This window comes from Sus scrofa, chromosome 13, assembly GCF_000003025.6.
Source record: "Sus scrofa isolate TJ Tabasco breed Duroc chromosome 13, Sscrofa11.1, whole genome shotgun sequence".
NCBI classification, from domain to species: domain Eukaryota; kingdom Metazoa; phylum Chordata; class Mammalia; order Artiodactyla; family Suidae; genus Sus; species Sus scrofa.
In genome coordinates this window covers 107,810,761-107,828,332 of record NC_010455.5, presented here as the reverse complement: position 1 = coordinate 107,828,332, position 17,572 = coordinate 107,810,761, and the positions used below count along the sequence as shown (strand labels likewise).

General features: G+C 37.9%; 1 protein-coding gene across 12 annotated transcripts in view; it reads left to right on the top strand.

Moving 5' to 3' along the window:
* The window catches only part of MECOM (MDS1 and EVI1 complex locus), a 582,930-nt gene that overhangs the window by 507,804 nt on the left and 57,554 nt on the right, over nucleotides 1-17,572 (top strand). For 7 of the 12 annotated variants that reach the window (XM_021071139.1, XM_021071138.1, XM_021071143.1 and 4 more), the window contains one exon: nucleotides 13,771-13,905. In XM_021071139.1, the coding sequence (XP_020926798.1) occupies nucleotides 13,771-13,905 (135 nt within the window). The other 5 variants (XM_021071145.1, XM_021071148.1, XM_021071149.1 and 2 more) reach the window with 5 other exon arrangements.

The following is a 17,572-nucleotide window of genomic DNA, read 5'->3' as shown; positions in this document are numbered from 1 at the left end:
GCGTGGTTGCTCCCGTGAAACGTCCTGTTCCACAGGATGATGAGTTAATTCATCTGGAACAACATTGGTTCATCAAGGTTTGTGGTTTATCTAAAGATCCAATTCCTATAATTTTGTATCCCATCTGATTTAATGTCCACTTAGTTTAGCAGTTAGACAGCCATTGGCAGGCATGACACATGAATCCAGTATCAAAAAACTGGGGACAAGGCCAATTCTTAAATGTTTAATTCAGGAATTCATAGACTAAGATTAAATGACTACTTTCCTTTCTCCTGGGTAAATGCATATCTAGATAATGCCAAATCTTGTTAAGAAAATCCTAAATAATATAAAACACTGTGGTGTAAATAGGCCCATGGTAAAAAAAAAAAAAAAAAAAAAAAAATCTATGCTTTAGAAGGGCTTATATTGGAACAGGAGGGGGAGGGCTTGTAATGGAAGACGATGGTTGATTCTCAAATGAAATTATACACATTCCTCTGGAATATTCTCAGACCATATACTCAAGTAAAATTGTAACAGTTCACAGGCAAAGGATCAATTGGCTGGAGTTTACTGATAACCAACTTTCTTTGTGTGTTTGATAGACCTTCCAAATTCAAGTTGAATGAAAAGTTGAGGCTTGATTTTGTCTCTCTTTATCCATTATTATTATTTTTTTTTAGTAACTTTTTTTTTTTTTTTTGCTATTTCTTGGGCCGCTCCTGCGGCATATGGAGGTTCCCAGGCTAGGGGTCCAATTGGAGCTGTAGCCACCGGCCTACGCCAGAGCCACAGCAACGCGGGATCCGAGCTGCGTCTGCAACCTACACCACAGCTCACGGCAAGGCCGGATCCTTAACCCACTGAGCAAGGGCAGGGACCCAACCCACAACCTCATGGTTCCTAGTCGGATTCGTTAACCACTGCGCCACAATGGGAACTCCTAGTAACATTTTTTATCAAGAGTGAAAACTGTAGGTTAATAGAAAAAAAATAGGGGAATGCTTATCAGTTTTTTTTTTTTTTTTCAGCTTTGCTGAAACAGATGAACATAATATAAAACTTTATTTCCAAAATTGTTCCCCTTGGGTGTTCTGGTAGAAGGGGGAAGAGGCTTTCCTATGTGCTTAAATATCTTTATTGATGCTCCTTTAAACAAGCCTGAATAGGTTTCTTTGCTGAAGGATTTCTTAGATTTCTAGAGTCTTAGAGCATTTACGAAGTTGATGGAGTTGATGTTCATTGTGAAGCTCTAAGAGGGAGCCATCTCTTCCTCATTTGACCATAGAACACATGTTCAGGGAATACCTGGTAACAAGTTACTTATGAGAAAATGCTGATGCCAAGTGTCTTTCTTGCCACCAAGCAGCTTATAGGTAGGTTGGCAGATGACAAAAATATGCCAAATGACCCTAAATATGATAGCTGACTAGTGAGTGATTTTAATAATGAGTACTGAAGAATTTCAAAGAAGGGAGCCTGGAAGGCTGTGTGTGAGCTTGATAAATAGAACTTTGACTTCTTTATCTATTGTTTCATCTCTTGAATGCTCTGATAAGTAAAATGAAGGGCCCGAATGAACACAGTTAAAGGGCCCAGGTCTTCTACTCACAGCTTGAGTTGTTAACTGGTGCTAAAAATTTGTTTAGTGGGAAGAAGCAGACAGTGGGGCCTAGAATGATAAAGTTGACATCCAGTTATAGAGGAGATTGTATTTGAATTAGGAGGATTATTTTCTAGCAAATCAGGAACAATTTGTGCTTTTATTAGTATGGTTTTACTTTTTCTTCTCTCTCTCTTTTAACCTTTTGTCTTTAGGTAAGACACAGCATTGTCATAACTTTGTTACTCAGGAAGACTAAATTTTGGTATAAAGATGCCACAGAATTCAGGTCTAAAATGACAAGGGCCTCCATCAGTTCAGTGCCAGTGTGAAAGTGAAGGTCCTGGAGAAACAATTTAATAGATTGACCAAGCCAACGACTGCTCAGTCAGGATCAGGAAAAGGGAAGCGTCCCAGATGTTGTCCAGGGTTGGTACCCAGGTAAAGGGCCAACTCAGATGGTTGTTACAGACACATAAATATGAGTGTATAAGGGGAGCAATGAAGTGCTACTCCTAGGAAGTGGCAGTGATGGAAATTTCTATCTCTACATTTCCTAAAAGAGAGTTACTGGTGCATCAATTGATTCCTATGGGGGAACAATAGTAAATCATCCAGTTTCCTTGGATATTAAATATATCAATTCCTCATATATTTGGCCATAATTAATTCATCTTGCCATGCAGTTCAAAGGTAGTTTTGCCTATTATGGAAAGATTCTACTCAGGATACGAATATGAATAAAACTTGAGTCCATCCTTAAGAATCTTACAATGGGGAGTGCCCATCATGACTCAGCGGAAAGGAGTCTGACTAGTATCCATGAGGACACCAGGTTCAATCCCTGGCCTTGCTCAGTGGGTTAAGGATCCGGCATTTCCATGAGCTGTGGTGTAGGTCGCAGATGTGACTCTGATGTGGCATTGCTATGACTGTGGTGTAGGCTGGCAGCTACATCTCTGATTTGATCCCTAGCCTGGGAACCTCCATAAGCTGCAGGTGCAGCCCTAAAGAGATCAAATATAAAGGATTTTTTAATGACCCTTTAACGAGCACCACTCATGATTTTAATAATGGATACTGAAGAACATTACAGATCCAACTGTAAAGTAAAGTAGGACTGACTATTAACTAGGAAAGAAGTATGGATGATTTGGGATAGAAGATAAAAAGGTCAGACCCAGTTATAGGGATCAGTGTACATAAAAAAGTGGTGGCTTTGAAGGGTAGATAAGACTTCATCTGAGATAATCAAGGCAAAATAAATTATAGTCTGAAGAACAATAATGATTATAATTACATTAATAATACTACTACTAATAATAATAGCTATTTTTAATTGATCGTATGTTGTGTGCCATGCATGGTTCTGAGTGATTCACATACATTGCCTCATTTCATTTTCAAAAAATAGTTGAAAATAATTAGGCAACTGGAACCCATTGAAGAATTTTGTGCTGGGGAGTAACAGCTGATGCTTGGGAAGATTAACAGTGTTGAGCATGAACTGGTGGGTAGGTGAGTGATGGTCAGAATAGCAGGTCATTGTAACATTCTGACTAGAGGTGACAAGCAGCCAAGCTAAGCATCCAAACTAAGCAGGAATGAAAACCAGGGAAGGACCTGATACATTTTTTTTCAACAAATGCCTGTTGAATTCCTACTACATGTCTGACATTATATTAGGCTCTGGGCAATAGAGACAAATAAGTTGAACCCAATTCCCACTCTCCTGGTACCAAAAGTCCACCAGAGGACATAGTAGAAAATAAATTTCTGGGCCTTGATAACAAAGACAGATAAAACTACTCTTTGTCTGTGTGTGTCCATGGCCTCCTACCCCAGTTTTTAGGGCTCTTGGATCTCAGTGATATTTCACCCCTGTCTCAGAATCCTCCCTCTTCCTGATTGGCAGAGAACACAGTGGGTGGGTCAGAGCAAACTCAGCTGCAAGCCAGACAGAGACTGACATCCTCGAGGGTAGCACAGCTTGAGAGAAAAAAAACATTTTTCTTAAAATTCTTCTCTTCCATAGGTCATGGTAAGGATTAGGGCAACTGACTCTGGAATGGAAGGAAGAGGATAGAAAAATACTTATACTTTGCCTTTCCCCCAAGTATAAACCAGACTATCTTCCTCATTGTGTGTATATGTAAGCCTATTCTAACCCATTAGACAAACACAAAAACTGTGAAACTTATAGTGCTTTGACCTGTTCCCATGAACTCAGAGCAGTTCACACTCATATTACTCAATTCATTTTCCCAACCTCCTATTTAGGCTGATATTATGAAACTTTCATAGAAACCAACCCAAAGGTTAAGTGACTTACCCAAAGGCACACAGCTAGGAGAAGAGAAAGGTCTTCCAATTCACTTTTTCCACAAGATTGCAAGTCTAAAAGAACATTGATTTCACACTGGTGGTGTTCCTAAAACCTCAGGAAAAAAGCTGATCCTGGATTTCTTACATAATGTGCTGTCTTGAAAGATTGAATTAATTTAAATTGATAAAATAATAAAAAATTAATTCCTAACAGTTGAGGTTAATTCCCAAAGCCTTAATTTAGTACCTTAATTCTTTGGCCTTCCTTAAAGTTAGGAAGAAGGAGGCATTTGTTTTTTGAGACTAATTATAGTCAAGATCCAAGTTGTCCTCCATAAAATAAAAAAGATAATAGTAATTTTTGCTTGATGATCTAAAAGTGCTTATTGTCTGAACAACCAGATTGATGCATTACATGTTTTTTGTGAATATTCATTTCTCAGTTTTACGAATGTTTGTTTGCTCATCATTTTTTTTCCTGAATGTATCTTTTCATGCCTATGCATCATCACGTTGAACATCTCTACTTTCTGGGAATAAGAAAGAGAAAAGTAGTATTTTGTCTCCTTTTCTCTACCAAAATTTTACAATATATTTTTTTAAAGTTTTTATTTTATCGAAGTATTTTTATTCAAACTTGGTATAAATTTTTTGTTGTTGTTGTGCTTTCGCCACAAAATAACCACTCAGCGTAATAGCTTAGGACTGAAATACATCAAAATAGACCAACAAAAAATGTTTTAAATATGGCGGCCTTAATTGGAGTTTAGGAAATAAATCTTCGGTATAATAATTTATTCACTAGAGCTGTTGTCTCAGCAAAGTATTTCATCTTAGTTTCCATAGCACTGCTAGGCATTACTAAATATATTTAAAGTCAAAGTAAAAAAAAAAAAAAAATCGCTTTCTTTCTGGCCAAAGATATTATATGTTAAGAGAATGGTCTGCATTTTTAAAGAAAGATCAGATAGGTGATTATGTTTGCGTAGTTAATTAATAAAAAGGGAGGTAAGTAATGATTCACTGGGGAAACTTCTATCACAGTATCTATTATGAGGGATCCATGCTGGAGGGACAATAACGGGGTGCTAATTCTGAATGCACACAGGGCCATCCAACCAGGACATCAAGATTTGTAGGAAATCAACCCTCCAGCAGTCCTGGCAAGCCAGACTGACCCCAGCAAATGAAAATAATCAGAAGTAATTAGAAGCGTGCTGGACTGCTCCTCGGAGAGCCGGGCGGGAGAGTAAACATGCCTGAATCCTCGAGCCACTGCAAAGGCCCATGTCTGAGCTGTTAGGTGCCCTGACCTTGTCCACATAAAGATGTGATTTATGAAGTGCAGGGCACAGCAGCAGGGCTTCTGTCTTCTCCTGGAGAACCAAATTACCGAGGTGGAGATTAACATGCTTTCAGTCGGGCCCATTTCCAAACCAAGGGAAATTTTTTATTTACATTTTTTTTACCTTTAATTTCCTCTTTTCTTTTCTTTCTTTCTTTCTTTTTCTTTCTTTTTTTTTTTTTTTAAACAGCTCCCCTACCCCCACCGATTTAAAAAACAACAAACAAACAAACAAAAAAAAAAACCAGCAAAGTCCATCAAGAGAGGCCGGAAATATCTCTCCTGGGCAGTTGTAATGTGTGTTGGTGACAGGACATTCAGCGCTCTTTTTGTTTGTAAACTCTTATTTCGTGTGACTGTTTGGCTGGGTCTACCTACCCAATATCACAAAATTCACCTCCAAGTTTAGGAAGGCCAGCTTGTGGATTACTCCCCTGATTAAAACATATACATTAAAATTAAACAAAATGTTACTTTTGATTGCATGGCTTTCTGATCTAGTTTCTCTTGCCTAAATGTGATGCTTCATTACAAGCCTTACTCTAGTAATAAAGAAGATTTGATAGAAGAAATTGTAGATGGTCAAGAATTTGGTAGGAAAGAAAAGGAGAGAGAAGTTGGAGTTTCTGAACTAGGAGAAGTATTTATATGTGAATTAGTGGGAAGTCTCCTGAGTCCTAAAGACACATTAATTTTTTTTCCTTATCTTAGTCTCAGTTAAGCTAGGTAAGGTTTTACAAAATCCAGTTCTGACATGGAAAAGGAAGCATTGATTTTCTTAAACGCACATCAATATCCATACATGAAGCTAATTTAATTAGCAAGCAGTTATTGTTCAGCCAAATGTCAATTTCTCAGATTATTTCATGCTTCTTGACATGAACTGTATGCAACAGGATTTAACAGGATCTCCATGAATGGAACTGCACTTGAGAAATGTAAAAATGCACTTGTACATTCTTGAAAAGCTACAAAAAAACAGTGTTAAAAATGTCAGGCTTGGAGTTCAGTGCATATTTAGCCTCCTCTAGAAACCCAAAGCTGCAGAATTAAGGGAACTCTACTTAGGCTGAGGTTATAAAGTGCCTTCCTCTATAAACTAAAAACGTAATGTTAGGGTGAATGGGAACATACTTTATTAACTTTATGGTATTGAAAACTGCCAGCAAGTTGTCTTGTTTTTAAATATTGTCCTCTGCAGAGTGTTACAGGGCTGTTTGTCCACAGGAAGCCTATTAAAAGTGGACAGTGCAGTCATTTCATCTGGCTTTGGCTGGACTGCTTTTCTTTCCTTTAATGATGTGCTGGAATGTACCATGCCCATAGGGTCTCCATTAGCAGAACTTTTACTTCTGGGACAACCATGAAGTTTAAGGCTTAAAAGAGGCATCAGCTTACAGTCTTGTGGGAATCACTTGAATACTGGAGCACTAACTTCTTACTGCTTTAACTAATATATTGACTTATTTTAAATAAACAGTTACACAATGAAGGCAGAGCCAGTGGCCTTATTGGAAATCTTTGAGCCTTTTAAAGATTCTGCAATCCATGCAGATGGGAGAGGAAGGAAGGGGGTCTGAGGAGGGTTTATGCCCTTTTCAAACCAGGAAGAAAACGCATTAACCTCTCCCACCCCAACCCTGCCATCAGCCAAAGGGGGATCTTTACAGCTCCCAGAAAATCTATCAACTCACACTCAAACCTCATATTTTCCAATGCCTTTTTCCTGGTAAATAACAATTAACAGAACAGGGCGGAAAAAATAATCATTCCTTCTGGAAAAATGTTTTTAAAATATGATTTTTTTTTAAACACTGCTGATGGATCACAGTATGTTCTGCTTTTAAGGCTATACATTTGTTATTGTATGTTCTCCTATTCTGCCCCTTAATATTTAGATCATCTGTGCTGATACATGTTTGCAAATTAAAACTGGTTTGAGATTATAGTAAAACCATTATTTTTAATAGCCCATTTGGAGGGCAGCGCTAAACACTGCAGAACACGCATGTTACTGATTACTGCTGAGCAGACAGCGGCTTTTGCAGATTAATTTGTAACTGGGAACTACTGTAAACAGATTTCACCAGAAATCCCAAGGAATAAAGGGAATTGGTGGTGGTATTTGTCTCCTTGTATTTATTTATTGTTTTAGAAACCTCCTGATGGAAAGCGAGTTAAGCGGGGAGAAAAGCAAGACCCCCTGCAAAAACCTTTTCCTCCAGCCTTGTCTCCTCTTCCTTGTCACTTTTAATCAGGGGAGGTAGTCAGGGTCTTCTCTTAAAGGGTTATTATTGAAATAGCCAGAGGCTCCTTTCCTGAAAATCAAGGCCTTTCCAACTACTCTGGAATTTCAGACCCTATCTTTAAACTTCCAGTTGTGTCGTCAGAAAAAGGGAGGTGATTTGCCTTTCCGTGAAGTTATTACAATACAATCAAAGAGGAGAGGGGGCAGGGTGGGGGAAGGAGAGGGAGAGGAGAGAGAGAAGAAATATTGAGATTTGATGCAGGTCCTTTAATCTTTCTCACAAGTTATTCAATAGAGAACAAGACATGATGATGATAATAATGATAAAATAATGATGATATTAATAAAATAATGATGATGAGGCTAAATAACCCCCTATCTCTCTAGATCAATCTTCCAAGGACTCAGAGAGAAAGTGTTAACTCTCTTGGCTCTATTTGGGGAAGAGTTTCATATGTAGAAATAGCCTTAGCTCAGGCGTGTGTCTGAGGGTCTGGACTGTAGGGTGTGCACGCGACCGGGCTTGAGGCTCCGGAAGGCTCGGGATCGTGCGCGAAGCAGAGGGCAAAGCCCCGCTGCCCGCCCCGGGAGGGCGGCGGCGGGTTCACCTGGGTGGCTGGAGCCTCAGGCGCTGCGACTTAATTCGGGGCGCAACGCCATCTACCGTCCTCCTGACGCACATGCAAGTACCCAGACCTTGAAAGTCGCCCCGCCTCCCCGACCCAAACCCAATATAAGGGAAAAAACTCAGAGGCCCTTTCCACGAAATCTTAATTTAGCCAGGACCTGCCACTGATTCCACATGACCTTTTGTTTATCCGCCGACGTTTCCTCCTTTTCAGAAAAGCTTTGTGAAGGGCAGGGAGGTGGGGGCCAGGGACTCGGGCGGGGGATTGGGGTGTTGAGCTCTCAGACCCCCTGATCAGGCCGCACTGTCTGAAGCAATCGGTTCCCCAGATTACTTGTATTTAATACACAATGCATCATAAAACAAATCCCTCATCCTGACAGGAAGAAAATAGAACAGCTCATAGCTCGAGCCGGTCCAATTTATGGCTAAATTAAAAAAAAAAAAAAAAAAAGGCTCCTACAATGGGCAAGTTGAGGAAGGGCAGGAAATCAATGGCAGCAAACCCGGAGCTCTTAAAGGTTCTCAAGCGCCGAACTCTATGGGAATATCTGACTAGGTTTTAGGTTATTTACAAAGGATTTTTCCTGTCCTACCTACCACTGCTGTGCGATTTTCCCTCAAACAATGGCCATTATCTGAAATAACAGTTCAATGTCACAGATAACAGGCCACCGAAATGAATTAGTCACCACCTCTTGTCATTTTCTACCCGCCCCCCAACATCCCTCCTTTTTGTTACTATTTTCGTTTTTAAATCAGCATTTTGGGGAAATATAGATCTACTAGGTTTATGCGTCTGTTTGCACTTGGAGAAAACAAAAGGGACTTGTACTGTCTCCTTTTGCAGAAGTTTAACATAAACGTGCTTTCCATTCCCTCTGTCTTCCCTCCTCCCCTTCAAGTGTCCCTTGACTCGCTTACTTTGCTTAACTTTCCATTGTTGAGCTGAGAAGTTGGATTTTGTCCATTTGTTTTTATGAATGGGGTTCTGTGATAAAAAGTGTTTATTTCCATTTAACCAATGGATTTTAACTAAAATTTCCAAGGATGGCTAAAGTAAATCCTAGACCCTTTTTATTTTTTCACCCATTCCCTATATTCTTTCTCCTAATGTTATTTCTGAAATGTGTTGATAAAAACTCACTATATGTCTTAGAAAGTTATTCATCACCATGTAGTCTCCCTCACCCCGACAACATTTATGATGTTAAAAGTTAAAAAATAATCTGAGTTATCAAATTGCTTAATTCCTCTTTGGGGCGTTCATGATGTTTTAGTTAATGTATCAAAGAATATGGCAAAAACTCACCAGACATTTGCCAACCTCTCTAAGCCCCATAATACACTCTATTTGGTCAGGTTATATGCGAGTAATGTTTCAGATTTTTAAAATCCTTCTAAGAAAAAATATGATTTAAAAAATAGCATGCTCTTCTGTTGATCTAACTATATGATAATGGAGGGAATAGAGTAAGAAATTTCAATGATAATAAGTACTTAGCAGGAAACTGGAAATGTCTTTTTCAACTTTTTAGATTACTGTTTTCTGAGAATTTCCTGGCTAATTATGTTTAGCAGAAGCCAGCCTCTCTTAACCTTAAATCTCATCCTCGCCCCCTCCAGCGCCCCCCCATTGCACACACTCTCACACCCCGAAAGCACTTCTCCACCCATCACTCCCATCCCCCAACACACACACACACACACACACACGCACACACGCACGCACGCACGCACACACTTATGCTCTCGGACACCCGAAACAGAGGATATTTCCCTGGGGAAAGAAATCCTGCCTGGCGAGATCTCCCCATTGGTTGTTTACCCGGAGAAATCTACATGTTTAAGGGGGATGGTGCATCCATAATCAGTCTGTCCCTATAGGTCTGGGTCTTGGCGACCTTTTTGTGACCTCTCCCGCCGGAGGAGGCTGCTGTCACTTTAAAAATTTACTGAAGAGGATCTTTCTGGGCGGCGGGAGATAGCTCCCTTTCTCCCTCGCCCCGGGTTCTTTCTGGATGGCCGAGCAGATCCTCTTTAAAGAGACAGTTCATGAAATAGAAACCCGGCGGCAGAGCTAGGAGTTGCGAAAGGGGACGATCCCGTGAGGGCTAGGACCGGGGAAGGCGCAGCGGAGGATCAGAAAGGGGGCTAGAGCTTCCCTCGCCTTCCCAGGCCCCCCACCTTTTCAAACTCTCCTCCTCCTGCCTGTATCTCCCCCTCAACTCCCCTTGGAACTGGGAGAGAGAAGTGGAAGAAGTTTTAGTGGGTTTCAGATAACTTTCATTACACATCGTGCTGATAAGAGCAAGAGAAAGTGAGAAAAGAGGGAGGTGATGTGAACCAGAAGGAATAGCTCGGAGCTCATTTAGGAGGGGGGGGGGGAGCCAAAACACACCAAACCCAGGTCACCCAGACGAAAGGAGACTTCATTTCTGGTCTTAAAAATACACTGTTGGCGGACAATAAATCTGAAACGCGTGGTCCTGGCGAGCAGATCCCAGAGACGGACAAAGTTATCAGAGACCGTTCGGAAACCGAGACGCGAGGCTTTTTTTTTTTTTTTTTTTTTTTAACATCTCGAAATGTGGCTCAGGATCTTATGAAAGGATTTTCATGCAGGAAAGCTGGGGCTGCTGATTATTTTATTTTGTTTAATTCTTCTGTGATTGCCTTTTATTGCTGAGTTGAGGCCATAGAAATCTTAAGGTAAGAGAACTCACTTTAAAAAAAAAAGTCTTGGCGATGTGCATAGTTTGTTACTTCGGACAGTTTCCTGCCTTGGCACCCCTTCTCCGGGGCGCCCCCCGCCCCCAGCCTCCTTTTCCTACTTGCCCGCAGTCTCGCGGAGCCCTGTGCTTATCTACGTTGCCGGGACTGGCGATTTCCTTGTTCCTCCTGTGCAACGGTGCGGTCTGGACGCGTCTCCGGGGTGGGTCGTCTGGCCTTCGGTGGGTCTCTCTGCGGGCTGTCGGCCTCCTTTCCTCGCGCTCTTCTCCTACTTCCCCTCCCTCCGTGTGTCTGTCGGTCGGTATCAGGGACGCAGAAGGTGGGGTTGCCAAAATCTGAATTCCTGGCACCGGCCACGCGACTTTGGAGCCGCTTTCGGCGGAGTTCCACCTTGCCAAGTAACAGCTTTGCTGTCCAACATCGTGTGCTGCTTCGCGAGAAAGTCACATTCGGACCCTTTGGCTAGGTTGTGGGGATTTTTTTTTTTTTTTTTTTTCTTTTGCTGTTGGTGTTTTGAAAGGGCCTTTCTCTAAAGTCCACCTAAAGGGAATTCTTTTTTTTTTTTTTTTTTTAAGCTATCTTTGGAACTCGACAGCTTTTAAAAACACAGGAGTGTGTTAGATGAAATGACAGAAGATGTGTTACTTTATTTTATTCGAGATTTCCGAGACGATTAAGACATTTGGGAGACAAATGCAGTTCTGTTAGCAAATCAAAAGCGAATATTCACGGGGGGGGGGGGACGTTTCTGGGTAAAGTTAAGCTTTTGTCTTGGGGCAAAAATACGGAGAGTAGGAAAGTTAATATGTTGGTGAAATATTTGAATAATCATGTAATGTATATGTAAAAAGACATTCTTTGGAAATGAACCTGTTTTTAAATTAATTTCACTGTTGACAGTGGCAATGGCAATAATGTTAACACGGAGTAAAATTACACCTAGAATTTTCATATGCAGTACCTAACTCCCTGCCCGGCAAAAAGGGGATGCTGGAAAGCTAAGAAGACAGATGATTTTTTACTTTGAAATTAGCAAGTTTTCCATGTCTTTCTGCAAATATGAAATGGAACTAGTGTTGCATTTCACTAACTTCACCCTATTTCCTTCATTAAATATTTCTCTAGTGTGTCAGTAGAACTGCCTTTCTTCTTTTTTTGCTAGTCAAGAAAACAAACAACAAAGATCAACAAGAAATCAAACAAACCAAAAACAACAACAACAACAAAAAAAAACAGAACAAAAATCCCAGCCTCTTATTATTTTTAAGTGTGTATTGCTGTTGTTATTTATGCTCCTTTTAGACATCTGAGGAGGGGGCAGATCTCAAGTTGCCATTTGAGTTGCTCATCATTGAGTGTTGAAGAAAACAACTTAAAGTTTGTAATTTTATAAATGAGAAATTGTTAAAATCTGTTTTTCTCACTAGAGAGCATATTTTAACATAGACTTTTTGCTATTGTTAGTGTGAAGAGGTGTCCTTGAAAAAGACTTGATGTGTGTGTGTGTGTGTGTGTGTGTGTGTGTGTGTCTGTGTGTGTGTGTGTAGCAATTATTATCCCTATCTTCTGTTTCAATTTTTCTTTTTGAAATTGTGGGACTACTTATTGCCCTTAATTGCCTCATGGCCAAAGACTTATTCATAATGCCTCTTGACTAGAGCCCTCAGAGCACTGGGCTTCTTGAAGTTTGTGGTGAGTTAATAACTTGAATCTGCAGCTGGGTGATTGCCTGAATTCTGTGCAAAATTACTTTTGATTCTGTATACCCATGAGTTTAGTTTTAACTTTTATAAGTATAGATACAGCAGAATTCTGGGGGGGGGGTTAATTCATTAATTTCTGTTCTAGACTATATTGTTTAGTCTTTGATAGGAAACTTCCTCAAGTTCTCATTAACTGATTGACATGAACATTTCCAGCCTTCCTAGTTATTCACCATCAGGTCAACTACTCTGCGGCTTTTATTTAATATTGATGTTTAAAACATTATTGCTGCTAGTGAATCCGAATAGCCTCATTTAAGTACACAAAAAAAACCTTAAAAATGGACATTTCCTATTTCAGTTTTTGTTTAATAGGTCTTGTAAGCAGTGATTAATATTTAAGGTAGGCCAAATGTAAAATCTTGTGAAAATAAAAATATACAACCATAAATAATGATGACAATTTACCACAATATTCTTATATATTTCTTACTTATTCACAAGCCAGGTTTGGTCTTTTACTTACAAAACGTGAAACTGAAATATGCATTGGCATGTGTTAACTAAAACTTTAGGTTAACATATTTTGCATAAATGTTTACCAGTTATTTTCATCTGTTTTTCTTTAGTTTGGTCAGAAGCATCAATGAGACAAATATTATTATTTCCTTCAATTAAGGTTGTGATTTAATTGCTTCATGGTAGTGCGATGAAGACTGAAAAAGAATTTAACAATATTTAGATTAAAGATTTTTCACTGAATTAATTTCAAGTGCAAAAATGTGCAAAGTATACACTTAAAAGAGAAGATTGTCAGGATCTAAAATATTGACTTACTTGGTTTAGAATTATTATGTTAATATATATTGTTAAATATTATTTTTTGTAAAAATCACTTTGGATAAAATTCAAGCAGTAGCACTCATTTATGCACAACAAGAAATTGAGCATTTTTTGAAACCAAGTAATCATTTTTTGTAATAATCTACAATTGCTTTTCTCCTTTAAAAGAAGTACCTTGACACTTCTAAGATAACTTACTATTATTCCTTCTCTACTAATATGCATGGTGTCTGACTTTTTTTCTTTTAAGGATTCAAAGGAGGAAATATACATTTGAATAAAATAGTTTCAAGCAGTTAGCTATCCTAATGAAAGAACTGATATGGAAATTGATTGTTCTCATCTTCTTCCTTCTAGATCTTAGATGAGTTTTGCAATGTGAAGTTCTGCATAGATGCTAGTCAACCAGATGTAGGAAGCTGGCTCAAGTACATCAGGTTCGCTGGCTGTTATGATCAGCACAACCTCGTTGCATGCCAGATAAATGATCAGGTATGTTGTTAAGATTTTCTTGTCTTTCTTTGAGAGCACTAAAGTATCAGTGAAGCCTGAAGAATAAAAATAACAGTGAATTGCAGTAGACCCTTGTGGCCTGTTTGTTGATTTGGTGAAAGGTAATGCCCAAATATAAGATGCAGAATAAAGTCATTTTCAGTACTACTCTCTTTCAGTACTTCTTTTGTAAAGTGGTTTATTCACCTTGTGGTAGTAAATTTCATAAATACTGGGTTTTTTTTAGTGTGATTGAATGATTTAAAAACTGAATACTACTTATTACTAGCTGTACTTTACCTTTTTTTTCTTTGCCATCATAATAGAGAGACATTCATAGAAAGAATTGAACTAATCAAGAGCGCTGAATTTATGCAGAAATTGGAAGTGATACACTTAAAAGATTATATAGTATTTTATTTTAACTAGTAGGTAGATATACATGTATGATCTATGTGTGAACTTTGCTGATTATGCATTTGATTTGCCAGGTTTTAAATGAGACACTTTTACTTTTAGATGAATCAAATACATTTTTTTTGTTGTTGTTTATGTGAAAAGTTTAAAAATATCACTGCTGAAAATTGCTTTATGGAGGCCCTGCAGTGAGGTTAATGTCAATAACAATAACTGTGAAACAAGATCATGAAAATATCATGAAACATATTTTGCACTCAATAAAGTGAGGTTATGAATCTTGTAACTTGGTATGACAATCCCTAAAACAACAAGAAGTTCACTCTGTCAATTTTTGTTTTATAAACATCATTGGGTTAGAATATAATTATATTATCATCATTTATTTCTTTTAAACTGATGGTCACCTAAATCAAATATGTTTTCAAGACCATATTAAAATGGTTGCTTGGCAAATCTACTATGAAAATCACCATCAAGAGAAAGAAAACTTTAAATTAGATGTTTCCAATTGAAAGCTGGTAAGTACTGCTAGTGTCATATGGTCTAAGACTCTATTTCAATCAATGCTATGAAATTATTCTTTGACATTTAACCAGCTACCAGATAATTTTTACTGACTAAACTGTAGAAGAGGTAGTAAATTATAAAATTAGGTTTAAATGGGAATCATTTAAAAATCTTCAACATCTATCAAAAATAATCAACCAATCAATTGTTTTTTTCCCTGTGCCATAAGAAAACAAGAGGCATTATTGACAAAGGGAAACATTATTAAATTAGCTATTGATTATGAGCAGAAAATAACCCAAGTCCATCATAGGAGTTACTGTCACCATCAACAACCTTTTTTTTTTTTTGAGCACTGACTGTTTAAAGATGCGAGAAACACAAAGGTGTTGTACATAGGTGTTGTAAATGGGTGAATTGTGGGTGTGATGTTTCCCAAAAATGGAACTGGAGGACCTCAGAAGGTAGCCTTAAGATGAAATAATGTAATTCTATCATAAACATTATTTGCTATCCATATTTATTGATAATAGGAGCTATTTCCTTAGATAAAACTGTTGTAGGATCCGAGGAAAGATGGTTTAAGAAGGGGAATTGTGGCCAGTGTATTTTTTTCATTTAATATTTATGTGTCTAATATTTTATCATAAACATACTCTTGTCCTTGGGAAATGTGATTGCATTAAAAAGGGAAACTATTTTGTTGTTCCTAAGTATGAATTAGATTGCTTATTAGAGTAGGCATTTATAATTTTCACATAGTTACTTTTGACGTACATGTTGTAAAATGCATTGCTTTGGAAAGAACATACACTGGCTTTGTATCTTAATGAATAGCATGTTAACCTATTTTAACTGAAGAATCAGGGAACATAGTTAATCAGGAAAAACATAAAATGCCAATACTAGATGTATACTATTATTTCTGCAAGTTCTCATTTTAAACTTATGTGTTTTGCTGGCAGAAATCTAAGATGGTTACAGAGTGCATATCAAATAACGTAATTGTGAAATTGACATTACATGGTCAAGTAAGTTCACCCATAAACAACAGAGAGAAAAAAGTCAAAGTCAGATTTGTGTGATAAACATATATGCATATGCTCACACTTAACCCAGTTGACAAGACAAAAGAGAGCAGTCACCCAAATAGTGTATGCATATGTTATAAACATACTCATCTATAAGCATGTATGCACATTTCTAAAAGCCAATTAAGACTAGCAATTCCAGGCAGCTTTGAAATGTGAATGTTGGACTAGGTACAAGGATAAAAGAGCTGACTAAAGAGATTCTCTAGGTCTATTTTTTCACTCTCTTTTCCATGAGGAATAGGAGCTGCCAAATGGTGAATAAGCACAACTCATCATATAATGAACTGTCTCCTTATGTAAGATATTATTTAATATCCAGATATAAAGAGAGACCCTGGATCAGGAGTAATTATTAAACAATAACAACATCCACTCACCTGCACAACACAAAAGCAAATGAAGCAGTCAACAAGAAACTGTAAAGTCTTCCTCTTTGCCCTGATTCTTAGATAGAGCTCAAGTTTATGAAATGAAATTTAAGTTCCGGGCTATATATAAAAAAAGAAGAATTTCAGAGGAGTCTTTCAACTGCAAACTAGTCATTGTAAGAATTAGGGCATCTAACAAAGAAGGAAAAGGATGACCTAAAACAAAAAAGAGCGTTTAAGTTATAGTTTACTTTTACAAAGGTATGTATTTTTTAAAATTCTAACATTAAAAGATCAAGGTTGGTAATTTTAGATCAGCCTTATAATGACGTGAAGGGATCCTATAAAAGAGAATAAATGTGTCTGCTAAAGATGATAATGCAGTTTGATAATAGTGGGACAGTCAAAACACGTAACTGGATAAAACTCATATTTAATTTGTTGGGGTGAAGAAATACTTAGAAACGGCCTGGGTTTTGATTTTCAGGTCAAGCTGATAAAGTATGTAATCTGTTTTGTATCATAAAAACAAAGGCTATTCAATTAACATTTTCCTAATACCTCTCTACAAACATTTTATTTGAGAAGATTTTCCTGAGTTTAAATCTTCCATGAGATTTCTTTGAGTTATTTTATTGCAGACTTTTTTTTTTTTTTTTTTTTTTCAGGCCAGAGCTCTGTGGCAGCTTGCTTTCTTGACAGTGCTGCCTAGAAGACTTGAGTTTATCGTTTTTAGATGTCTTTCTCATTTCATATTTTCAAAATTATTGCAGTGATGTTTTTGGAGGTAGACATTCTGCAAACACTGGCGTACCTGCTAAACCGTAATTTCTAAGTAGCTGTAGCTTCTGACTGATATTCCTATTCCCTCCTGAAAATATTGTATTAACTAGAGTAATTTATCTTTGTAAAAGAAGGCCTCACCAAAGACACTAGTAAATTAAGACCACAGTCACACTTCAGTCTTAAAATAGTAGATCCCTTAAAAACACTCAAAGCTCTTTATCCTTGAAGTTCTAATTATTTTTTCCCTTTATTCCTTAAAATTCCTGTTCAGTGTTACGTAGCTATACTGCTAAGGCCCAGCTTTTAGCTGGGAATCTTACTAAGACAGACAATGCTTCACCATTTTTACATTTTAAGGGTCTGAATTTGCCCCTGGTTGAAAATTCAGACCTGGCACTGAGAGGCACATCAGGGAAGGAGCAAAAGCAGTGAGTTGAATGATGAAAGTTCTTCCCAAAACAGGTCCTCAAGAGAACCGAATATGCAGAGGAA